General features: G+C 38.8%; 1 protein-coding gene across 1 annotated transcript in view; it reads right to left on the bottom strand.

The window, feature by feature from the left end:
• Window positions 1-14,259: 14,259 nt before the first annotated feature.
• The window catches only part of LOC126237253 (glutathione S-transferase-like), a 33,923-nt gene continuing 24,834 nt past the window's right edge, over window positions 14,260-23,348 (bottom strand). The window contains exons 2-5 of the mRNA XM_049947171.1: window positions 19,132-19,279; window positions 15,655-15,822; window positions 15,100-15,242; window positions 14,260-14,579 (exon numbers count right to left, since the gene is read on the bottom strand). Of these exons, the coding sequence (XP_049803128.1) occupies window positions 14,412-14,579; window positions 15,100-15,242; window positions 15,655-15,822; window positions 19,132-19,267 (615 nt within the window). The 5' untranslated portion in view covers window positions 19,268-19,279 and the 3' untranslated portion in view covers window positions 14,260-14,411. The remainder of the gene's footprint in view (window positions 14,580-15,099; window positions 15,243-15,654; window positions 15,823-19,131; window positions 19,280-23,348) is intronic.

Genomic DNA, 23,348 nt, shown 5'->3' with positions numbered 1-23,348 from the left:
CAGTTAACAAACCAAAGTGACAATCTTGGAACGCAAATCAGTCAGTTAGCAAATCAAAGTGACAGCAGGTTTAGCAGTTTAGAATCAAGGATAGAGGACATCCAAGCACAAATCAAAAATTCGAATGACACCATGGAGGAAAAAATTAAAGCCATTACCACCGCTTACGCAAGCGAGCTAAACGCAAGCGTACACGCAAAAATTGATAGTGTTCTTTCGATGGTGGAATCCGCCGAGACCAATATTGGTAGCAAGTTCATAGATATGCAGGCCCAAATAGATGTGTGTAAATCAACTGCGAGTGACTCTTTGAAACATTACAGTGATGTTTCAAAGAGAGTAAGCCAATTGACAGAAAGTGTCAACCACGTTGGCGAGCGAGTCGAAGACCTTGCTCAGCAAATATCCGATGTCAATATTGATAAAAAGATCGCAGATGTCAACACCGGTATAAGCAATACACTTAATAGGGAATTTGAAGAGTGGATGCAATCCAAAGAACAGTACACGCTGAGGTACACGCTGAAGGTACACGCTGAACTAAAGGGTACGGTTAAATCTGCTACAGCAGAAATCTTAACCGCTCCCGGTACTTCTGGTGACACTTTAACCAGTGAATTAGGTGAAATCAGACGAGCATTTAGCCACGATCTTCCGGAATGGAAACGTCAGCTAAGCAATGATATAGATCAACTGAAGCGACAAGTTACGGAATTGCAAGGTGACAATCAAAGTGAGTATTCGCTACCGCCAGAACACGATAATCGTCAATATCCCGCGTGTCAGGTACAATTCTCACCAACAGTAAATAATACGCGTGGCGAAACTACCACGTCACGTAGTCATGCCGATCAACTAACACTCGTTGAACTAATGCGTGACGAGAGTGTGCTAAAACACAGAGTTTTTCAGCCTTTTATACCTGAAAAACGAAATATACATCCCATGGTATTTCTAAAATCATTCACAGGTGCTTTTCCAGAATCATGGAACGACAGGCAGCGGATACAGTTCATCTTAGGCTATGTACACGGTGAAGGATCAATTTGGGGTACAGAAATAATAGACAAATGTCACACCTATGCAGATTTTGAAAAGCATTTTTTGAATAAATTCTGGAGTTCAGGTATACAACAAAGACTCCGAAAGGAGGTTTACAACGCCGAACCTTTCAACACCAAAGGAGGAGGTTTGAGACGTTATTTTGAAAAATATCTACGTAAAATTCAGTATTGGGACACGCCCATTTCGACCAAAGATGTAATCATGATCTTAAAGTCAAAACTCCCTGTGTCAATAAGAGAAAAACTAGTTAATGTGAGTGAAGAAGACCTAGAAGCCTTTCTTTCTGTTCTTGACAATTTGGATATGATCTATGAGGATGTGCGTGCGAGCGCGCGGAATAATTATAATAATGGACCGCCCGCTCCGCAGCAGCACATAACAAATTGCGTCAATGGAATGTCGTACCAACATAACATTGGAATGTCGTACCAACATAACACGGACAACCAAACGCTCAGCCTTACGGCAATCATAACAGTTTCAACCGCCGTAATGGAAAACAATATAACAAATATCCACACCAGAATAGATACAATCCGATTTATCAAAACACACAGCAACAATACGGTAATTCACCGATAAATCACAACGGTAATTACCAGTACCAGAACAACAAGACGAATAATGGAAATCGTCACAAGGGAAAGAAATGGAACAATTATAACGGACTACAACAGTACAGTCAGCCGAGTCACTTCACTCCCTCTCAGCAAATAAATTTTTCACAGCCGAAAAATGCGACATTTTCTCACCAACCCAACCAACAGTTCAGGAACAATAGTCAGGACAATTCGTCGGATGCTTTCCCTGACACCGCCGGTCATAATAGCCAAGGAAATCCGACTATTTTTTACACACAGGCGAACCAAGCACCAAACGCGATGTCAAATAACACGCAATCAAGTGATGCACAAGTCGTATGGGATACGAACGCAAATTTTCGACCTGGTATGTCGCAAAATACTAGTCAAGTAAAAATAACTGACATTTCAGCTCCATCCCAGTCGGAAAACCATTAGCAAATTCTTTATGCCTCCACGGGGCAGTTGCGGAACCAATAAGCTCTCATATCTATAACCACTCATGCCAACCTTAGAAAAAAGGCGCATGACAAATACATTAGCAAAGTCTTATTGTATCGTAGAAATGAACGAGTGCTATTAAAGACCCACTTCAAACCATCTTTGATTCATCATAAGAATCGCAAGTGGCAGCACTTGTATGAAGGACCATATATTATCTTAAGAAAGCCGCACATTGGTTGCTATCTATTAGCTGACCCTGTATCTGGACGAATAAAAGGATTGTTTCATCACGCAGACTTGAAGAAATACAGATTCAACCATTGAAAATATCTGTTAAGTTAAGCTGCTAAAATAAAATATACACACACTAGAAGTTGTCATACTATGTGTGAAGTACCAACGTATGTAAGAGTAATGCACAGGACTAACACCCTGTCGACCTGCCACAGCAAGATAAGTAATTTATATGAGCACCTTAAGTAAAACACATTTATTGTAGGAGAGCAAGATTTGCCTTAGATGTAAGTTAGTTTTAAGTTAATTGAGCCATGAACGGCCACAGCCGAAAGAGCTGACAAATAAATATTATAGTAGGGACGTGCTAAGTGCCACCTGCTATCACTAGTTTTAAGTATAGCAAAGCTCTCTCCCCTTGAATGAAATAAATTAAAATGATCATTCAGACCAGAATGATTGCTCGTAGGTTAAAAAAAATGATTAAGGTCGCTTACTCTAATGAGGTAAATGTCATGTTATGCATAAGGAGTGTGTGACAACAAATTTTATGAGACCACCTATGAAACGCAGCAGGCAAAAAGCAGCAGCTTAGCATATAAGAATCAAGTAAGTCAATAACGATCCAGGTAGCAGGAAAGAAGTGCGCAACTCAATTATTTTATTATAATACGGAGAAAACCGTATACGCACATAAGAATTTTACGGCACAGTGCAGCTGAAATACTTACAAAGATCATTTATAAATAAACTAATTTAGTACTAGAAATATCTATTTCAGGTCCTCGAGGTATGACGATTTTTTTTTTTAGAAAACCAATTTTACGATACATGGAACAGAAGATAGTTAACAGACACAGTTCACTGCTAATGCATGGTTTAAGTAATTTTAGATACGCATAGAAAATTGTTTAGAGAGCTGGATCAGACGACACTGAAACTACTGTATCGATTTAATTATACTATTTGTCATGAAAAACTAAGGTGATAATAATTTATGTTAAGCTCATCATATCATACGTCATTAACACTGTGTATTCAAATCTCTTCACTCCATAAAAGTCTTTTGTGTTTTCCTCTAACCAGTATCCTTACCATCCTACCTTATCCAGTAGAGAAGTGAATTTTACGAGCTGGTTGCATGATTTGTACATACAGGCTACACGAATGGATAGTCGTGACACATTGGTTGTCGACGGGCTATGCTTATTCTCCGCAAATTGCGAGTTCAATTAAGATTTGTTATGTGCAATTGCACGACAGGGAACACCAAGCTTCCCAATTTCCCTAATGGTAGTTTGAACACGAACTGTTCATCACGTAAACGAAGCCACATTGACTATGTCTTCAAACTAACGACGTAATAGAGAGAAAATAAAAGAGCTGAACTTCAGAAAAGAGTAACTATTGTAAAAAGAAAAGAATAGCAAGATTTCGAACAAAGTGTAAACCTAAAGTGCCTTGGAAGCACAAACTACGAACAAGAGACACGCTTTTCGTCAGGCCTTGTAGGCACACAGACTAAATATTTCTTTGTAAATAATTTTTAGACATGATATGTATACTAAATGTTAACTGTACTTTCTACTAATAATGCAGTCAGTAATAAATGGACACGTATATGCTGCTGCGTGTGAACCGACTATAGACAAGTAATTAATGGACACGTATAAAATGGTGCGTGTGAACCTTAACATGACGACCAAATAAATGTGAACACGAATTAATAATAACGTGTGAACTGAAAAGGTGATAACTCGAAGGACACGTGTGAAATACCGCGTTGTTATAAGTACTTGTACCACGAAACCACGATGTAGAAAGCCGAAGAGTGAAAGTGAATGTGTTGTACTTACCACAAACGGTACTGTACGCCTTTCCACGGACACATTCTTCGAAACAGCTGCGGGAGTCGCCGCATCTGGCTGCTTCCGTAATCCAGAGTCGATGAAAAACTGTGTAAAAACTCACGCCACGGCTAGTAGACACCAAACGCTCTGCTTCTCGCAGAATACTGCTGCTAGCGTTGTGGAACTGTCAAGTTATTATCACGTGATTGTGACCAACGGACGTAACACTGTGTACGCTGAGCGCTCAACAATCAATTTTTCTTTGCACAACGAGCGCGGATGTCCAATGTGTTTGAAATTCATTCAAAATAAAATATGATAAAGCAATGAATTAAGCACTCATGTACCTTGTGAAATTATAAAGACACTAATCGTAAGAGTCTTAAGCTCGAATTTGACATTCGCTACCGAATTTACTGACCAGGCCGAGTAATGACGAAAACGTGTCCAACCAAATAAAACCAGAAAAATAGATAAATATGAGGACTAAGCGTTCCTAAGAGAATGAGATCTTATGTACATAAACAATTGTTATCCTTAACTAATCCAATTTTCTTTTAGACTAAGTTATTAGTAAGTAAGCACATTCTAATACAGATTTTTTTCTGTATTTTTCATGTACGAAAACATAAATGGAAGCACGGACATGTGTCAAGTGAAATAGAGACCGCCACCATACGGCTCAACATGTTGCAGAACCAATCTTCCAGTTCCTCACCCACGACGTATTTCCAACGCAACATCATACCCCGACAGCTACTCCAACTTCCACAGTGAAAGTGATGCCCTAATTTTCCTCCACTGTGAAAGTGTAATCAGTTTCCCCACTCAGGTACAGTGCTATCATTTATACCCGAAGTTCTACCACTCCCAGTGCAACTCATACCTACCCAAGTGTAGTGAAACATTTTTTTTTTAGGTCATGAAAGCCACAAATAAGTAAAGTGCTACGTATTTACTGCAAGAAATCTTCGACGAAAAAACGACAAAAATATTCCTGTAATATGTCATTGAAAAACAAGAATGTCAATTTTTTGTAACATTTTTTCCACGAGTGCACACAGCACCTAGACTTCCTGCGAAGTCAAGTAATTTATTTCTTTGTTATTTTTTAATTTTATTATGCCATGTATAATGTATCTATGTATGTGTATCTTTATCTTAATTTCTTTTACCGAGAAATGAACATTTGTTATCCTTGTACAATACATTAGAAAGAGCACAGTTCAATTGTCATGTAGTTACCCTATGGACAAGTTACTATCAATTTCAGTCGTACGAATATACTTACCTGATACTCTGTATGTTAACCACTTTGCCTGATGTAGTGTGTAAAATCTATTGTAAAGAAGTTTTGCAAGTAATACTAATTTGTTTCACGAAAGCAATAATATCACGACTACGCATGAGTCGCGATGATCCTGACGGAGTCATCGCTACTCACGCGGGAAGCAATGTGATATTATTGGATTTCAGACATTTTGCATATGAGAAAAGGATAGCCACCGAGCTGTAGTTTGTAATGATACTAAGCATGACAACGCGAGAGTAAAGAAACGAAATCTGTTTATAACGTGCGCCTATACCAAGACGCGCGGCCAGCGTTTAAAAGGTACACTATGACTCGCTGGGCGCAGATATTTAAAATCATTGCCGCAGCGCTTGATAGCAAGAAGCTGCGAAACAGAAGAAAGAACAATTTATCATTTGTTAAAAAAATTCTAGAGTCTTCATAGTTAGTTGTACTTCTGATCGCCGATATGTTAACATGTACTTCATTACCTTTGATGTTTGGTTGCCGACTTGTTAAGACGTGTTGTGTAGCACTGCTACAAGTTATATTTCATTTAGTGTGAAAAACCACGTTATCATCAAGAAAGTAAACGCTTTTGTAAACCTTGTGACGATAAAAAATACGCGCACGCCAGGACATTTAATTTTTACAAAATATCACACACACAAAAGCAGCGATTGTTGGACTGCTCCATGTATGAGAAAAACATAAAAATGTAAGTTTTGTATTCATTGTAAATTTGTTAATGTTTATAGTTTAAGGCCATTGTTCTTTGAGAATATATTGATGTTTCACTGTACAGAAAATCTATGCTTATTCTTTTCTTTAAATTGACCACAAATAATGTTTATGTTTAAATGAACTTTGTTACAGGTTCGCTCTTTATCGCGGTGTCTCGATTGTATTTGGGAGACCATTAATGTGTTCAATTTCCAATCTGACAACTTTTTTACAAAATTTCACTGTTTTGCATTTTTTTTTATTATTCAAATAGGTCCCTTAGGTAATTTCATTGAAGAGTCTGATAGCGTGAAAGCAATCCGGGTTAAGAGGTCATGTGAGAAACTATTTTCACGCAATCAATCCGTACGTCTCCTAAACACAATCGAGAACCGACGCATCGTCGATCATTCATTAATTTTTCTCTCTTTCCAAGTCGTACCAAAAAACGGCCAAGGGGAACTGCCGTGAGTACGCAATCTAGTGTTAAAAGGTTGTATTCTTTATCTTGTCGGCAAACATTGCCATGAATTATCATCATCAGTGTTATATTTGGTTAAATGTGAAAAGCCAAAAAACCTTTTAACGCTAGAACTTCTCTCAGTTGCTTAACACAGAGATCACGGAACTAATATAGACGGCATGCAAACTACTTAAACTAGAAGCTGGTGGATGAAACGCTGCTAGACAGGTATTCAGCACAAGTTCCTCCACAACAGACCTAAGACTCATCAAAATTCATGACCTCTCAGCTTTGACTGGGCCTGAATTCTTCGACACTATAAAAAACTTTAATGCAGTGTGTAAATTACAAATACGTTCTTTTAAAAAAAGCGACCTTTGAGAGGATATGGAAAACACGTGGTGGAAAATAAACCATCAAGAAACACTTTCAAGGTAGTTATTTGAATCAGTTCCAAAACGATTTGGAAAAAACCTTCGCAATGATGGTGGATGGGTTGGCTAAAAGGAGTACAGGCTTTCCTAAAGACCATGCAGTCGCTGTACTAATCAGTCAAGCGTTGCTTTATATCAGCTCTTAGTCTTAAACTCTTATCTTCCAGCTTCCATCATGCACTTCGTGGTTCGCCAGGAAAGTGAATCTTCCCTAGAGACGGCAACTGAGGAAAGAAATGTATGTTGTCAAGCAGACATTGGACATGTCTCTCGCAGGACACAACTGCTCTGTGTGTGGTTTGTGTGAGAGAGTGAGAGAGAGAGGGAGAGGGAGAGATTAAAAGACGAGCAACAATAAAAATTTTATTAAATATCACTGGACTGTTTTAATGCGTCGGAAACTTACAAAATTAATATTTACCCTCCCATACATATCCTGAACGTTACATTATTAAATTCGTGGAGAATGTCGCACATCTGTAATATATATAGAAAAGACAGTGTGCTCTGAATATCGTGACTAGTGACAAGTGCAGCGATAAACAGTGCCCATTGTGTTTATGTTGACAGATCGACTGACACCCCAGCACACGCTAAGATACAAACTGGAACACATCGTCTTGGCTGTGATCGCAGTGTGCCAACATCACTATCTGCACATTCTTCACCTAGCCAAAGTGAACCTTTTTCCCAAATCCGATGTCTCATGTGGAACCAGTATCATGTCATTAGCCATCAGAATATTAACGTCATCATAATACTAACCAGTGACTGACGACTCTCTTCTTACCCCCACACACAAAACGAACTAAAGGGCTTTTCTGCACTCGATGGTAGTACGCAAGTAGACAGCTATTCTGAGAAGCATACAATTCATCTCCTTCTCTCGTATCGCAGCACGTTTCAATATGAACTGACAAGGGAACCTCCCCATCGCACCCCCCTCAAATTTAGTTATAAGTTGGCACAGTGGATAGGCCTTGAAACACTGAACACAGATCAATCGAGAAAACAGGAAGAAGTTGGGTGGAACTATGAAGTAAAAGAAGCAAAAATACAAACTGAGTAGTCCATGTGCAAGATATGCCCTATCAAGGACAGTGTGACCTCAGGAGCGCCGTGGTCCCGTGGTTAGCGTGAGCAGCTGCGGAGCGAGAGGTCCATGGTTGAAGTCCTACCTCGAGTGAAAAGTTTAATTTTTTATTTTCACACAATTATTACCTGTCGGTCCGTCCGTCCGATGCGAGGTAACTGCGCCGTAGTATGGGGACGCTACACCTAAACAAACGTCGAATCACACGACTTGTCGACAACAGCGCACGGAAGAGAGAGTATTCCTGCTAACGAGGATCCCTGGCTGGCAGTTGACTGTTCGCTACTATGGATGAAAGTGCATTAAATACGTGAGATGTATTCCGTAGGCAATATGAATCCAGCAAATTTAGCTCGCGACTTCAATAACAATCGCACGGTTTTGCGGTGCGGTCGCAAAACACAGACAGTAAACTTATTACAATGAACAGAGACGTCAATGAACGAATGGACAGATCATAGCTTTGCGAAAATTAAAAATGTAAAATTTTCTCTCGAGCGAAGATTTGAACCAAGGACCTTTCGTTCCACAGCTGCTCACGCTAACCACGGGACCACGGCGCTCCTGAGGTCACACTGTCCTTGACAGGGCATATCTTGCACATGGACTACTCAGTTTGTATTTTTGCTTCTTTTACTTCATAGTTCCACCCAACTTCTTCCTGTTTTCTCGATTGATCTGTGTTCAGTGTTTCAAGGCCTATCGACTGTGCCAACTTATAACTAAATCTGGGGGGGGGGGGGGGGGGGTGCGATGGGGAGGTTCCCTTGTGAGAAAATAAACATTTTAGGGTCATCAAGCACAATATGATACCAGATAGTAATTGCGGTCCTGATCAGAAACATAAAACTCAAGAATTTCTTTGCTTTCATGCATAATTACGGCTCACAAATTCTTGTTTACGTATTTGCGGACATGGAGTTTTTCTTGTGAATGAACCTTGTGTTAGTGTACTCATTATGGTATGGGGGCATGTAAGGATCGAGAGTACCGCACCCCTTTACTGCAGTGAGCATTTTTGCAAATGTATGCATTTAGCACAGACTCACAGTTGCCACAACACTTTGCGGAATTCATGCATGAGGGAACACAGTTGTCAGATCATTCAGACTGCTTTCAATAAGTCGACAAGAGGTGGACTACAAATCCAATTAACGGCACTTTCTGGGTCATAGTCATCCTGGGATGGAGTACTACTCACAGCAGTCGAGGGGTCAAGTAATTACGCTTAGACAATTCCCATACGTATATCATAGCCAAAAGGGCCAGTTAGCGTGAAACTGTCGAATTTATTAGGATCAGGCGCAAGAATCGAGGCACACTGAAAATATAAATTCTCATCTACAAGGCGCTTTTCACGTTTCTTGGCAAATCAACAGCAGTTATACAGGGTGATTCAAAAAGAATACCACAACTTTAAAAATGTGTATTTAATGAAAGAAACATAATATAACCTTCTGTTATACATCATTACAAAGAGTATTTAAAAAGGTTTTTTTTCACTCAAAAACAAGTTCAGAGATGTTCAATATGGCCCCCTCCAGACACACGAGCAATATCAACCCGATACTCCAACTCGTTCCACACTCTCTGTAGCATATCAGGCATAACAGTTTGGATAGCTGCTGTTATTTCTCGTTTCAAATCATCAATGGTGGCTGGGAGAGGTGGCCGAAACACCGTATCCTTAACATACCCCCATAAGAAAAAATCGCAGGGGGTAAGATCAGGGCTTCTTGGAGGCCAGTGATGAAGTGCTCTGTCACGGGCTGCCTGGCGGCCGATCCATCGCCTCGGGTAGTTGACGTTCAGGTTTCATAACTAACCTTTTTCGTAGGACTCAACACACAGTTGATTGTGGAATTTGCAGCTCTCTGCTAGCTCTGCGAGTCGATTTTCCTGGGCTGCGACCAAATGCTTGCTGGATGCGTGCTACATTTTCATCACTCGTTCTCGGCCGTCCAGAGCTTTTCCCTTTGCACAAACACCCATTCTCTGTAAACTGTTTATACCAACGTTTAATACACCACCTATCAGGAGGTTTAACACCATACTTCGTTCGAAATGCACGCTGAACAACTGTCGTCGATTCACTTCTGCCGTACTCAATAACACAAAAAGCTTTCTGTTGAGCGGTCGCCATCTTAGCATCAACTGACGCTGACGCCTAGTCAACAGCGCCTCAAGCGAACAAATGTACAACTAAATGAAACTTTATAGCTCCCTTAATTCGCCGACAGATAGTGCTTAGCTCTGCCTTTTGTCGTTGCAGAGTTTTAAACTCCTAAAGTTGTGGTATTCTTTTTGAATCACCCTGTATTGTAACCACCGCTGGTAGATGACAGTGACAAATGTATAATCAGAATGGTTACAGGTGTCAGAGAATGAGGCGGCGTCACACGGTCTCAGCGCCTTTGCACGACATTATTTAATATAGCTCTGACTGCTTAAATGGAGTTAGTGTGGTGCTGTCTTCCTTTGTTATGAGCAGCAGCTCTAATGAGGCTCTGCCTGTGTCGTTCTGCTTCACAATGTGTGCACTGCAGTGTTTCTGCGAACACCTTTGCTAGCATACTGCCTCACCAAGTTTCCATCAAGAACAAGCAGATAATGGAACCAGAAACTTTACGTTTTAATGGAAACACCTGGCTATTTGCTCAATCCAGTATGCAAAGCACCTATCTCATTAGTACTAAGCAGACACAGAATTCTCATCGTAAATACATTTGCAGTTAACTGCAAAGGGAAATTACCAGCTTCTACACAACTGAAATTACAGTCATTACACAGGTTCTGTATGTTACAGTCAAGTAATCAGTTTGCTGCACTATTGCTTCCACTGTTATTAAAGTACTGCCAATTTGTTATTTGAGTCAATAGACGTTTCACTTCGAAACGAGTATTTGACATGTTTTAGCCGCATCACAAGACAATGACTAACGGAAGCATGCCGTTACATGTGTTATCTTTGAAAGTTATAGCCTATATAAATGTTGTCTGAAAGTGTTTGGCAACCCAGCAACAATCAACGGACTTTCACAACTGGAGATAAAGTACCGTCGTTCACTAGATATTTGGAAATTTGCTGCCTGAATAATTGGTGCATAGTAAGCAATAGAGCAATGGAAAATTAACGTTTCCGCCTAGCCTACAAGGCTGTCATTTTACGAATAAATTACAATGTGTCTCGCAGTTTCTGTAGGAAAAACCTTTTTCTGAATTCATTGTTGCCATGCTAGCTAAGTTTAAGGACCGCGACTGTGTGGAATAACTACATCTAAATTAGAGTCAGATTAAGCAGTGCAGTAGTGTAATGTCGTAAACCATTCATCCAGTATGCCATGGATGCAAATTAAGTGTGGGATGCTAAAAATCTAAGTGAACAACTGACTTCCAAAAAGTATCAGACAATGTCGCACCACAAACTTAAAACATTGTCGGCTACCCGCACAGCCATAGTGTAAACTAGGTCTTGACACATCCACGACCTGTGTGGCGAATTACTGTGCAGATTTCCGGTATTCAGGTGCGTTAGAGAGGTAAGGCCAACGAACGATTCTGTTTTCTGAGACTGTACGTCTGGTGAGGAGTGAGAAAAATGTAGAAACCTCCATATCCCTGTGATACCATTGAAGACATGTTTTAAGTACACAGGAGTTACAGTGTGTATCTGTCTATGTTTCGTAGAAGCATAGTACTGTTGAGCTCAATTTGTCATATTCAAAGCAAAATTTTACTAGTGTGATTTGAGGTTTCCCCGGCGTACAGAAATCTTGAAAATTTTTCGGGTGTTCAGCCGCGTAGGGTCGTCCAAAAGCCGCAATATTTCGGCAAGCCAACTTCTTCCCATCTTCAGGCTTTCTTGGTGTCTGATCTCTGATGGATGCCGACTTTATATAATCTCCAACCCTCTCCCGCAGCTTCCTTCTGAGCGATCCGTGGCCGGTGGTGGGGGAAGTGTGGCGCTGGGTGGTGGGGGAAGCGCCTCTCACATGGACATGACAAGAACTACGATGTTACAGCAATCAAACACCTTCTGGGATTGTCTCCTCAAAGAGGCAGTGGAGATCCTGCTGCATGACGAACTAATAAAGACAGCAGTTTCCAGTTAAGCAAACCCTGGGATCAAGCTTATAGTATGATTAAAACACAACGACAGTCTACACGGACATCCGCTCCTGTCAGGACACCTGAAGAAGCAGCATTGTCACCACGACGGCAGAGTTCCGCAAGCGGCCCATGATCTGTCGCAGGGCGCCGCCCTTCCCCCACCACCGACCGCTCTGAAGCGCCCAGACGGCGGCTGCGGGAGAGGGGGGTGGAGATTATATAAAATCTGCATTTCATCAGAGATCAGACAGACAACAAGAACGCCTGAAGAAGGCAAGAAGTCGGCTTGCCGAAATATTGCACCTTTTGGACGACACTACCCGGCTGAAAACCCGAGAAATTTTCAGAATTTTACAAGTCTTTCTAGATTTGCTTTTGAAGGTACTGGTGAGACACTTCTATAGCCAGAAAACCAACTATTATAATTTTGTTTTTTTACTTGCAGTTTCTAATTAATGAATAAATATTCTAGAATTACTTCAATTCGCAAAATTAATTTTCACTGTTCTAAAATATTACAGTGACTACACAAAAACTGAAAATGATGGTAATTGCAATTTGTTAACTTACATATACCTTTGTAGTGTTGTTGGTTTGTTTAAAGTGATGCTTGTTGGGAGATCACAGCAAGTTGTTCCCTGACTAGCATTATGAACTGTTGCAGTTGCATCATGCCAAGAGGTATGTAAAGTAGTGGCTGAGCAAGCTAAGTGGAAAGGTACTTTTCTGAAGTTTCCAAAGGCAGTTTGACTAAATGGAAGAATTAGTGAGTTCAGCTGTCTAAATTTATCTTAGACATCACTATTTCCCCATGTGTGTAAGAAGATAAAAATTAAAAACTTTCTCCAAATATTAACTAGAGTCAACAGTCATTAGAACCACCTCCAGTGTGAAAGAACCTGTCCTGGCAAATAATTAGGGAAAGTGAAAACATAAAATCAAAAGTAATGTTAGATTTGTGTGATGGATTGGTACTCAATATGTCTTCTCACAAATATATTTCCATTCCAACAGAAATGGAGTTTTAATCCTAGGTTGCTCAAATATGAAGATGACATACCAATAAAAGCTAAGTCAAATGCCAACAGGACGCAGCAGGTCCTCATTATTGATACTTTAGTCCCCCCCAATAGCTGAATGGTCAGCATGACAGACTGCCATCCTCAGGGTCCCAGGTTCGATTCATGGCTGGGTTGTGGATTTTCTGCACTCAGGGACTGGGTGTTGTGTTTTCATAATCATTTCATCCCCATCCAGCACGCAGGTCGCCCAATGTGGCGTCAAATGTAATAAGACCTCCACCAAGGCGGCTGGACCTGCCCCGTAAGGGGCCTCCCGGCCAATAACACCAAACACTCATTTCATTTCGTCATTGATACTTTGAAGAACTGATGCAGAAATATAAGACATGATAAGAGAAACTTGCTGATTCAAAAAATAGCCTGGGACTAAGATTAAATGTATAAATGTATTATTCACAGTGTTGTAAACATATGTAAGTCTAAATACTGTTTCTGTCTTGCTAACTTGGGCACTCTTATTGTGAAGCTGCACAACCTGTAATGCATCGACTTCCAAAACAGCACACAACAACAGATTTTAACATTTCTTCATACTTTAATGATTCATTGTATTTCACTGTCTTACGTACACACATTCATTAGCTGCACACAAGCTACCAATACAAAAAACTGAACATCAACTATATACAAAAATAATTATTTTCTCTAAAGTAAGGTTGGCAGACTTCTGCTGCTCTGGAAGTCATCATTACGATTACATATAAATTTTCTAAAGATCTTCATTAACATTGAGAACAGGAGGATTAGAAGTGTAACAGATATTGTCATGAATCTTATTTATCATCTTTCAGTCTGTCAAGACAGTGGCTTGTGAGCGTACAGATCTGTTTCCACATAGCTTTTGAACATAATTCACACATATGAAACATTTCCAGGCATGTAAAAGACATTCAATTTGATAAGAAACTTTATTGTACTTTTTTGCAAATACAAAAGTGTTTATCACAGTTTTAATAAGACATTCTAGAAAAATTTAATGAACAAATAATTCAGTATTATAAACGAGGAACAGATAACTTTTAAATAAAACAGAGGCTGAATTCACATGTCAGTTTTTGGTCTCTTGTCAACCCACTCTTTAATAGCCGGTATTTCATGTACTTTATTCTTGAGTGCAGCAAGGTTTGAATAATCTTTTGTTAGATCAAATCCAACCATAAAGTTCAGGTAGTCCAATATAGCTATGAAATACAGATCTGCCCATGAGAGCTGAAAGCAAAGATTTCACATTAATGCTGCAGCATAACTTATCTTATATCAAAATCATGTGGTCAGTTGTGAAACAATTCAATGAAGTACAACAGATTACCCAAAATTCTTTCAAAAGAATTTTTCAACTTCATAATTCCTAGCAATTTAAATCATGATTTTGAAAAATTCTTGCAATTCTGGAAAACAATGTGTGCAACAGCTAGTTAGCCACAAATACTAAATACCCTCCTTAGCATAGTAAAAGCCTTAGTTCAGTTTGTTAAATTACTTTTTTTATGTAGTATTAAAATTGTGAACTACTGTTTCTTGATCTGAATGCAGATGAAAGTATTATACAATATCCTATATGCTATAGATTTATTTTTCAGTTTTTGTGACTTAGCAATTTAACTCGATGTGACTGAGTTATTGTTGACAACCATCTGTCTGAATGCACCTGCAGATAACTACTATTTTTAAGATTACCCCACTTTAATCAGTATCACTACTCTACAAATTTCAATATTGTTCAGCTCACCTTGCCATTTGCCAGATAACCTCCATTTTCCTTCACCAGATTATCAAGTCTTGGCAATAAAAATGGTAGAGTTTCATTGAAGAGGGGTTCTTTTTTCTTCTCCTTCAGAGTTTCATCAGTCTCATATGAATAATTTGCTATTTCTACAAAAATAACCCAACATATAAAATTTTGGCAGATACTTGGTTATTTTTATCTTAAAAAATATGAAACTAGAAAAATTAATATCAATTTATTTTTACAATGGAGAACATACTCACTGATCATCATCTGTCACAGCTCAAATGTTTCTTTAAAATCACAGATTACTGCATAGTGTCATTTTTGCTGGGAAAATTTATGTCTTTAGACAATTTAAAGTGTGATACTTCAGAGGTTTAACTATGGTGTTTGGCATCTTGTTTACATTTATCCATCACTCACAATCTCCACTGAATGGTGCACAATTGACTGTATTTACTCATTTTGGTGTTTGTATTTCAGGCAGGAGTCTTCTTACATATGTAAATGTAAATACAAAAACAAATGGCTTCAGTGTAAAGAAACATAACTTACTCAGTCTTAGGTCTGTTACTGTATCAATAGCCATATCAATCTGGAGATCTTCCCAATCATTAGCACCAGCCAAGCCCATCTGCTTGCCTAAGTATCGGCATATAGCGAGAGACTGCCATGTCCTCTTCCCATCAATTTCAAGAACTGGAACCTGCCCGAAGGGCATTGCTAGTTAAAAGGAAAAAAATTTTAGCAAAATTTCTACCGTATGAAAGATAGAGCTTTCTTTTGCAATCTTAACAGATACAAGAAAGCACTCTTGCTTTCTATAGATCAAAACTGTGTCAGAGTATGGCACTTTCACCCAAAAACTGTAGAAATATTTTTCTTTAATATTACTGAATATTTAGTAATGAAACATAAAACTTCAGTGTGAACAGTGGAATTCAAACCTGATGTGAGACAGTAAGTCAAAATTATTGCACACCTGAAAAATATATGTACAAAAGAGACTAGATTAGAATCGGCTTTCCTCCCATAGACCCAAAAATGCTATGATTCTTGTGTGTGTGGAATATGTCAAAGTATAACACAGAAACATAAAATATTTGTATGTAATACTCACTACCCTGATCACTTGTCAGGAGACTGTCAAAATAGGTGAATACAATGCAGTAAACTGGAACAGCTAATATTTACAGAATTAACACGCTGTCAGAATGAAACATTGTTATGCACTATTAATAAATTTATCATACACAAAATACCTAATCTTGAGTGTTGTGACCAACTGCTGTCAAAACTGAAATCTAAAATATTTTTACTTAAGCTGGCTTAACAGTCCCTGTTAAGATATTCATCTATGGAGTAGGAGGAGTTGCCTATTGTAACGTCTTAGCAAAAGACATTACGTAATAAAGAGAAAGCATTGTGTATCATGTTTTTGTTCTTGTACAAAATTATGTACTGTTTTTTTATTTATTTTGGATAATATCTGTGTCTGCGAGTACTGAAATCGCCACAGACGATACTTATTAAATATGAAACAAAGATGAGAATATGTGACTAGTATAAATAATACGGAACGAACATTAATTTCTCTGTCGTCTTCTTGTAGTTACGTGAGTAGGAAGAGCCTGTGACGTTTTATTGTACACTTACGTAGCATTCTTTTGTCAAGATTGTGAGAGGGACGCCATTAGACATAGCTTGGGAAAGGTGTGTAATAACTATTTGTTTAAATATTTTTAATAGAATTACTTAGTGAAACCTTTCATTATGATTTGTAATAAGCTTGCCTGGTATTTTATCCCATCCCTTTAAGAAATTTTCAGTTATTTAAATATTATTCGTGGTGCAGAGCTGCGCTACGAACGAACGAGCCGCTGCCACGGCGCATTCAAACTGCATTAAATGAAATCAATCATACCGCAAAGAAGCGGGCAGGTAATAGTGAACAAAAATTATTTTTTTCAGCTTCCGGAATTGCAGAGCAGAGCAGCAGATTTTATGATGTGTTTTACAGGTTGATGCGGGCTGCTGATAAAATATCTTTAACAGTGCCAAAAGATAATTTACCTCCATAACATAAAAGAAGTCTTGCTGTGCGTAGTTCTGGTCTGGCAAACCTTATAGTGAAAACATCTTTTTCTATGACAATAGTCTCATGTTCTCGTGTTAGTCGTCGTACTTATTGGTGTTTTACTGTTAACAAAAATCCACTGCAAAATTTTGATGTTGAACAATCATTGCGTACTGTAACATCAGTATTGATAACGAAGTAATTTTCACTAACCCTTTCAATTACTATAAAGTAAGGAAGATATGTTTAACTTTACGGCGAGTTACAGTAACGAAAAAATGTTCCTTTAATAGAAAGCCAGATCCAGAACAATAAGAACATAATCTATTTTGTTTTGTTGAAAATGAATGATCCAAAGAAAGTCACAGCACAGCATCACTAAAAGGTATTTCGGGGCTCTTTTCGTAGCAACATATTTTATCTCATATTAGTTGTTACGCGAGTAATAATAAAACAACACAAATAGTAAAGAGCCAGCGAAACTATCAAAATTCTTTCAAACTCTGTTTAGACTATGTTTTATCTGAAACCAAGCTTTTAATGGGAAATTTATTGAAAATGTGTGTTCCTGAATGTTGGACCCTTTTTGGACCAAGGTAAGTGATTTTAGGTCTGTACGTAGATTGTTCTTATTCCTAGTATTGATATTATGTCTTGAGCTATCTGTTGGAAATAAAGATGTATTACTTGCAACAAATTTCATTAGGGAAAAAATATAATGAGAAGCAGCAGTTAGAATACGAAGTTCCTTGGACAGGTTTCTACATGCTCTTGAATTTACACCACAAATGATTCTGATCACACACTTTTGCAACCTAAAAATATTTGCTCAGTTTGATGAGTTGTCCCCGAACATGATCCCATATGACATAATATAATGAAAATAAGCGAAGTAAGCAAGTTTTTCTGTATTTATATCTCCTACATCTGACATTCTAACGGCAAATACAGACTTGTTTAGGCACTTAAGCAATTCTGTGGTATGCCCTTCCCAACTGAATTTATTATCAAGTTGTAATCCCAGAAATTTAACATGACCTGCATTTAATGGGTCTTCTCAAAGTTTAATGACAGTGAATTAGCTTAAAACCACTCAATGTCATTCAAAATTTGATTAGAAGTTATTTCTAAATCTGTATTTGACTTGCTACTTTTTGAAATATTTGTATCATCTGCAAACAAAACAAACTTAACATCTGGCAATGTAGTAGATGAGAGGTCATTAATGTACACAAAAACCAATGGACCCAAGATGGAACCTTGAAGACCATCACACATAATTCCCAGTCAGATTAAGACTGACTGCTTACTGCACAGGTGTTTCCCAATGACACACTTTGTTTCCTGTTAGATAGCTAAGACTTTAACCCTTTTGCAGCATTGTCGGTGACATCATTATATTATAATTTACTTGAGAGATTGCTGTGGCTCACACAGTCAAAGGCTTTTGACAGGTTACAGAAAATGCCAGCAGCCTCTAATTTATTATCTAACGAATTAAATACATTCTCACTAAGTTTAAATAGCTTTCTCTGTATCAGAACCCTTAAGAAATCCAAACTCAAGCCAAAAGAGTTTAAAAATGTCAAAACCCTTGACAAAAAAATTAGATATTGTAATGTGTACCCTCCTTTTACAGAAATTGACTTTGTACATGTTGCAAAAGAAAATGTGGTTATAACTACATTTTTAAATAGTTACAACTACTTGTTTCTCAGTGTTAGAATAACTCACCGAAACAGATTTCAATATTACATAAATTACATTTTTACACAACAGGTTTTTTCTTTGTTTTTCAGCATCACCTACCCAATATCTCACTTTACTATTTTTAGTGCACAAAATGTCTCATACAATGTTTTACTGTTTTAGAGAGCAATTATTTTGCTAATTTTGTATGAGATCTGAGATTAAATTTATTAATCCCATATGCTTAAACAAGTGTTTTTACTTACATTCTTTCACAGATGGCCATTTCTCGTTCTCACATCTTTCATCTTCAAATTCAGCTTTGCCATATGATAGAAGAAAACGAATTGGCTCACCCAGAGCCATTATAGGGAAGTAGGTTAATTTATATTTTGGTGCCATCTCTAGATCAAGCTGAAAATCAGACAGATATTAAACATTTGTGCCTAAAATTGGGATATATGCATTCTAGAAAGTTAGACGTTAATTGTTAGTGCAATTTATACACTATTAGTCAATTTTTATTTAGGACTCTTGCAGTTCACTACTTTAATTCCACAGAAATCATTGATGCCATAAGAAAAAAGGGAGCAGTGCCACATTAGCCTTTGTGAAATAACTGATAAGAGGTGGTCAATTACAGTGGAACTGATGGCACTACAAAAGAAGAATAAAAGAGAATGAAGGGACTAAACACACGAAAGCATGCAGAGAAAAAAATAAATATAAAAACTATCGACAGATAACGATGATTAGAAGTCTCCAAACTGTAACATGTTGAAAGAGGGTTGAAATGGTCCAAGGCAAATTCTTGAGTAAGTCTTTAAAGACTTTCGACTAGATGAATGTGGGAAATCCGCCAATATCCTCAAATTGCCTGTTATGATATCTCTTTAACAGCCTAAGACTGACCAAAGGCAATCATCTTGAGGTTGTCAGATTATAGAATTTGTAATTCTGATAAACTATGACTATTTGGAGCTGTGTTGCACCCCAGATTTGATAGCCATTTGACTTAAATTTCACACTTTTTCCTCTGTTTTGCCGCAGGAAACGATAGTTCCGCTATCAGAGTTCAAGACAATGAATCACGGAACACTGTTTCTTCGCTACTGCAGCACCACACACAGCTGTCCTGCATAAACATTCTATGAAACGCTTGTGTGTTGTGTATATAGAGTAGATAAGCGCTTTCGAAATGCAGATGAAGTCTTATTTCGGACCTTATTTTGACGCTATAAGGTATGGACAGTTGTTTTATAATGGGGGGGGGGGTGGGGGGAGTGATTAATTAAAATGGTTTTCTTGTTATCCTTTTCAGTCAGTGTGGTATCGTGAACAGAGATATCTGGAGATCCACTTTCTTCAGAGCAAAGTTTTAAAATAATTTGTACCGACAGATTAAGACAAAAAATCGAAACCGATGAAACTGATGAAAGGATGGTCATTGTCACCACTGGTTTTCATTTGTGCATTGAAATGGAAAGAGGGAAGTAGAAGTCTTGTTTGTCAAGTACAAAATTTAGTACAATACGACAGATTGATGAGACAGCAGTGTTCGCTGAAAATAAATAAATATTAGGTTATATACTAACTGTAATGGAACATGTGCTAGCTGTAGGTTTAGTTGTGTGCATAAATAAAAAGGAAGCGACACAAGTGGACATGCTGGAGGACTAAATGTTACATCTGAGAAAGAGAACCTTTAAGAGAGACTCATTTTGATATCTGGTATGCAAAATAGATAAACGTGACAGGTAAGCCTGCACGCAAGGCACAGAAATAATGAGAAGAGGTTTTATAAGAATATACGGCGGCTAACGTTCAAAACCATAAAAATGGTGACCAGTTTTGAGTGTATTAAATCGAGTCAAATTCGGGAAGTAAAGGTGGTGGGTAGCGTTTAACGTCCCGTCGACAACGGAGTCATTAGAGACGGAGCGCAAGCTCGGGTTAGGGAAGGAAATCGGCCGTGCCCTTTCAAAGGAACCATCCCGGCATTTGCCTGAAACGATTTAGGGAAATCACGGAAAACCTAAATCAGGATGGCTGGAGACGGGATTGAACCGTCGTCCTCCCGAATGCGAGTCCAGTGTGCTAACCACTGCGCCACCTCGCTCGGTCGGGAAGTAAACTGGAAACGATTTATAGTTGGCGCATAGCCTCAGAACGTATATACCATAGCCGCGGAAACACTCCTAATTAGTTCCTTTAGAAATTAAAATTCACAATTCATTTATTATTATTTAGAGTTTTTGATTATACTGTTGCGACTCTACAACTGTGGACGGTATCTATTACGTCGCACTGGGATTGTTTTTATTACATGTTGGCTGTACTGGAAGGTAGGATACTAGTTTAATTTTTCCTATCCGTTTTGGAAACATACCCGGCCCTTTTATTGACTGGAAAACACGGAAGTAACAAGATTTAAAATAGCTATTTCTCAGTCCATACCGCGCCATTCTTCCGTTACTACAGACTAGCCTCTTTGACTGCTAGCATCGCTGCAACTGTCAAAATCTTGCATTTTTTGCCCTATAGAATTTGGTGGCTGTTTGTCAGACTGTGATATTATGGTCTTTCGACTTATGTATTTAACTCCCATCATTAAGTATACGCGTACACCTACATTCAGAGAACTGAAGAAGTTTTGCCGACTAAACCAATGCATATTCAGCAAGTCATCAGAGGTTTTCTTCATCCACAGACTGTTGTGATTACATTATCCAAACTGCAGTTTAAAACGAACCTATGACGAAGCGCCAGAACATATTTAGGACACTGTTTCGGCACAGTTCAGAAAAATCCAAGATATACGAGGCGTGGCTAGAAAAAACCGGACTAGTACTGGTGAAACAATAAAACGAATGCAATAAGGCTGAAAGTCGCGTGGCCTGTCACGTGACTCTCGCTCCGCCTACTGCTCGAGTTTCATCTGCCTCCTGCACTCAGTCTGCCCGTGGCGTCTGTTTTAAGTAGGTGACGTTTTGTCTGTGCGTCGGAAAATGTTGAGTGTACAGAAAGAACAGCGTGTTAACATCAAATTTTGTTTCAAACTAGGAAAATCTGCAAGTGAAACGTTTGTAATGTTACAACAAGTGTACGGCGATGATTGTTTATCGCGAACACAAGTGTTTGAGTGGTTTAAACGATTTAAAGATGGCCGCGAAGACACCAGTGATGACACTCGCACTGGCAGACCATTGTCAGCAAAAACTGATGCCAACATTGAAAAAATCGGTAAACTTGTTCGACAAGATCGCCGTTCAACAATCAGAGCAGTGTCTGAGTTAATAGAAGTTGACAAGGAAAGTGTTAGGCAGATTCTTCATGAAAGTTTCAACATGAACAAAGTGTGTTCAAAAATGGTTCCAAAGTGTCTCACAATTGAACAGAAGGAACGCCGAAGAATGATTTGTTCTGACATCCTGGAAAACATTGAAAGTGATCCCACCTTCTTACAAAATGTTATTACTTGCGATGAATCGTGGTTTTTTACTTACGATCCCGAAACTAAACGCCAATCGATGCATTGGAAAACTCCTGGTTCTCCACGACAAAAAAAGGCACGAATGTCAAAATCGAAATTCAAGGCAATGATGATTGTTTTTTTTTTGACATCAAAGGGATTGTGCACATTGATTGGGTACCAGAGGGACAAACAGTGAATCAGCATTACTACATTAGCGTCCTGGCTACCCTACGTGAGCGAGTACGGAGAAAGCGGAACGATTTGTGGAGAAAAAAGTCGTGGATCCTTCACCAAGACAATGCCCCAGCTCACAGTGCGTTGTCAGTGAAGACGTTTTTGGCAAAACACAACATTCCCATCTTAGATCATCCACCCTACTCACCTGATTTGGCCCCTGTGACTTTTTTCTTTTCCCTAAAGTCAAGTCAGCTTTGAAAGGAACTAGATTTGGGACTGTTGAAGCAGTAAAAGAAAAAGCGACGGAAGTAATGTATGGACTTACCGAAAATGATCTGCAGCATTGCTATGAACAGTGGAAAATTCGTATGGAGCGGTGTAGAGACCGAGGAGGAGAGTACATTGAAGGAGATAACAGGAAATTGTAAATAATTGTAAATAAATGTTTCTTCCAGCATCAGTCCGGTTTTTTTCTAGCCGCACCTCGTACAGTATAGTGATTAGTCACTTTATTTCCCGTTGGCCTCAAGCAGTGTTAAACCCGCAGTGCAGTACAATCGCTGACAGAAATGTGAGAATTCTGATGATGAATGAATAGTCTGCATACGGGTTAGGCGCCTCCCCCCCCCCCCCCCCCCGCCCCCTCCTCGCCGCTCAAGACGCCTACGAATGTGCCTTTGTACAGAGACTGGCAGAATGATTGGTGGGATGTTTAAAGGGACGAAACTACTAGGTTCAAAAATGGCTCTGTGCACTATGGGACTTAACATCTGTGGTCATCAGTCACCTAGAACTTTGAACTACTTAAACCTAACTAACCTAAGGACATCA

This window comes from Schistocerca nitens, chromosome 2, assembly GCF_023898315.1.
Source record: "Schistocerca nitens isolate TAMUIC-IGC-003100 chromosome 2, iqSchNite1.1, whole genome shotgun sequence".
NCBI classification, from domain to species: Eukaryota; Metazoa; Arthropoda; class Insecta; order Orthoptera; family Acrididae; genus Schistocerca; species Schistocerca nitens.
The sequence above is the reverse complement of the archived record's forward strand: the minus strand, read 5'-3'. Positions and strand labels throughout refer to the sequence as shown.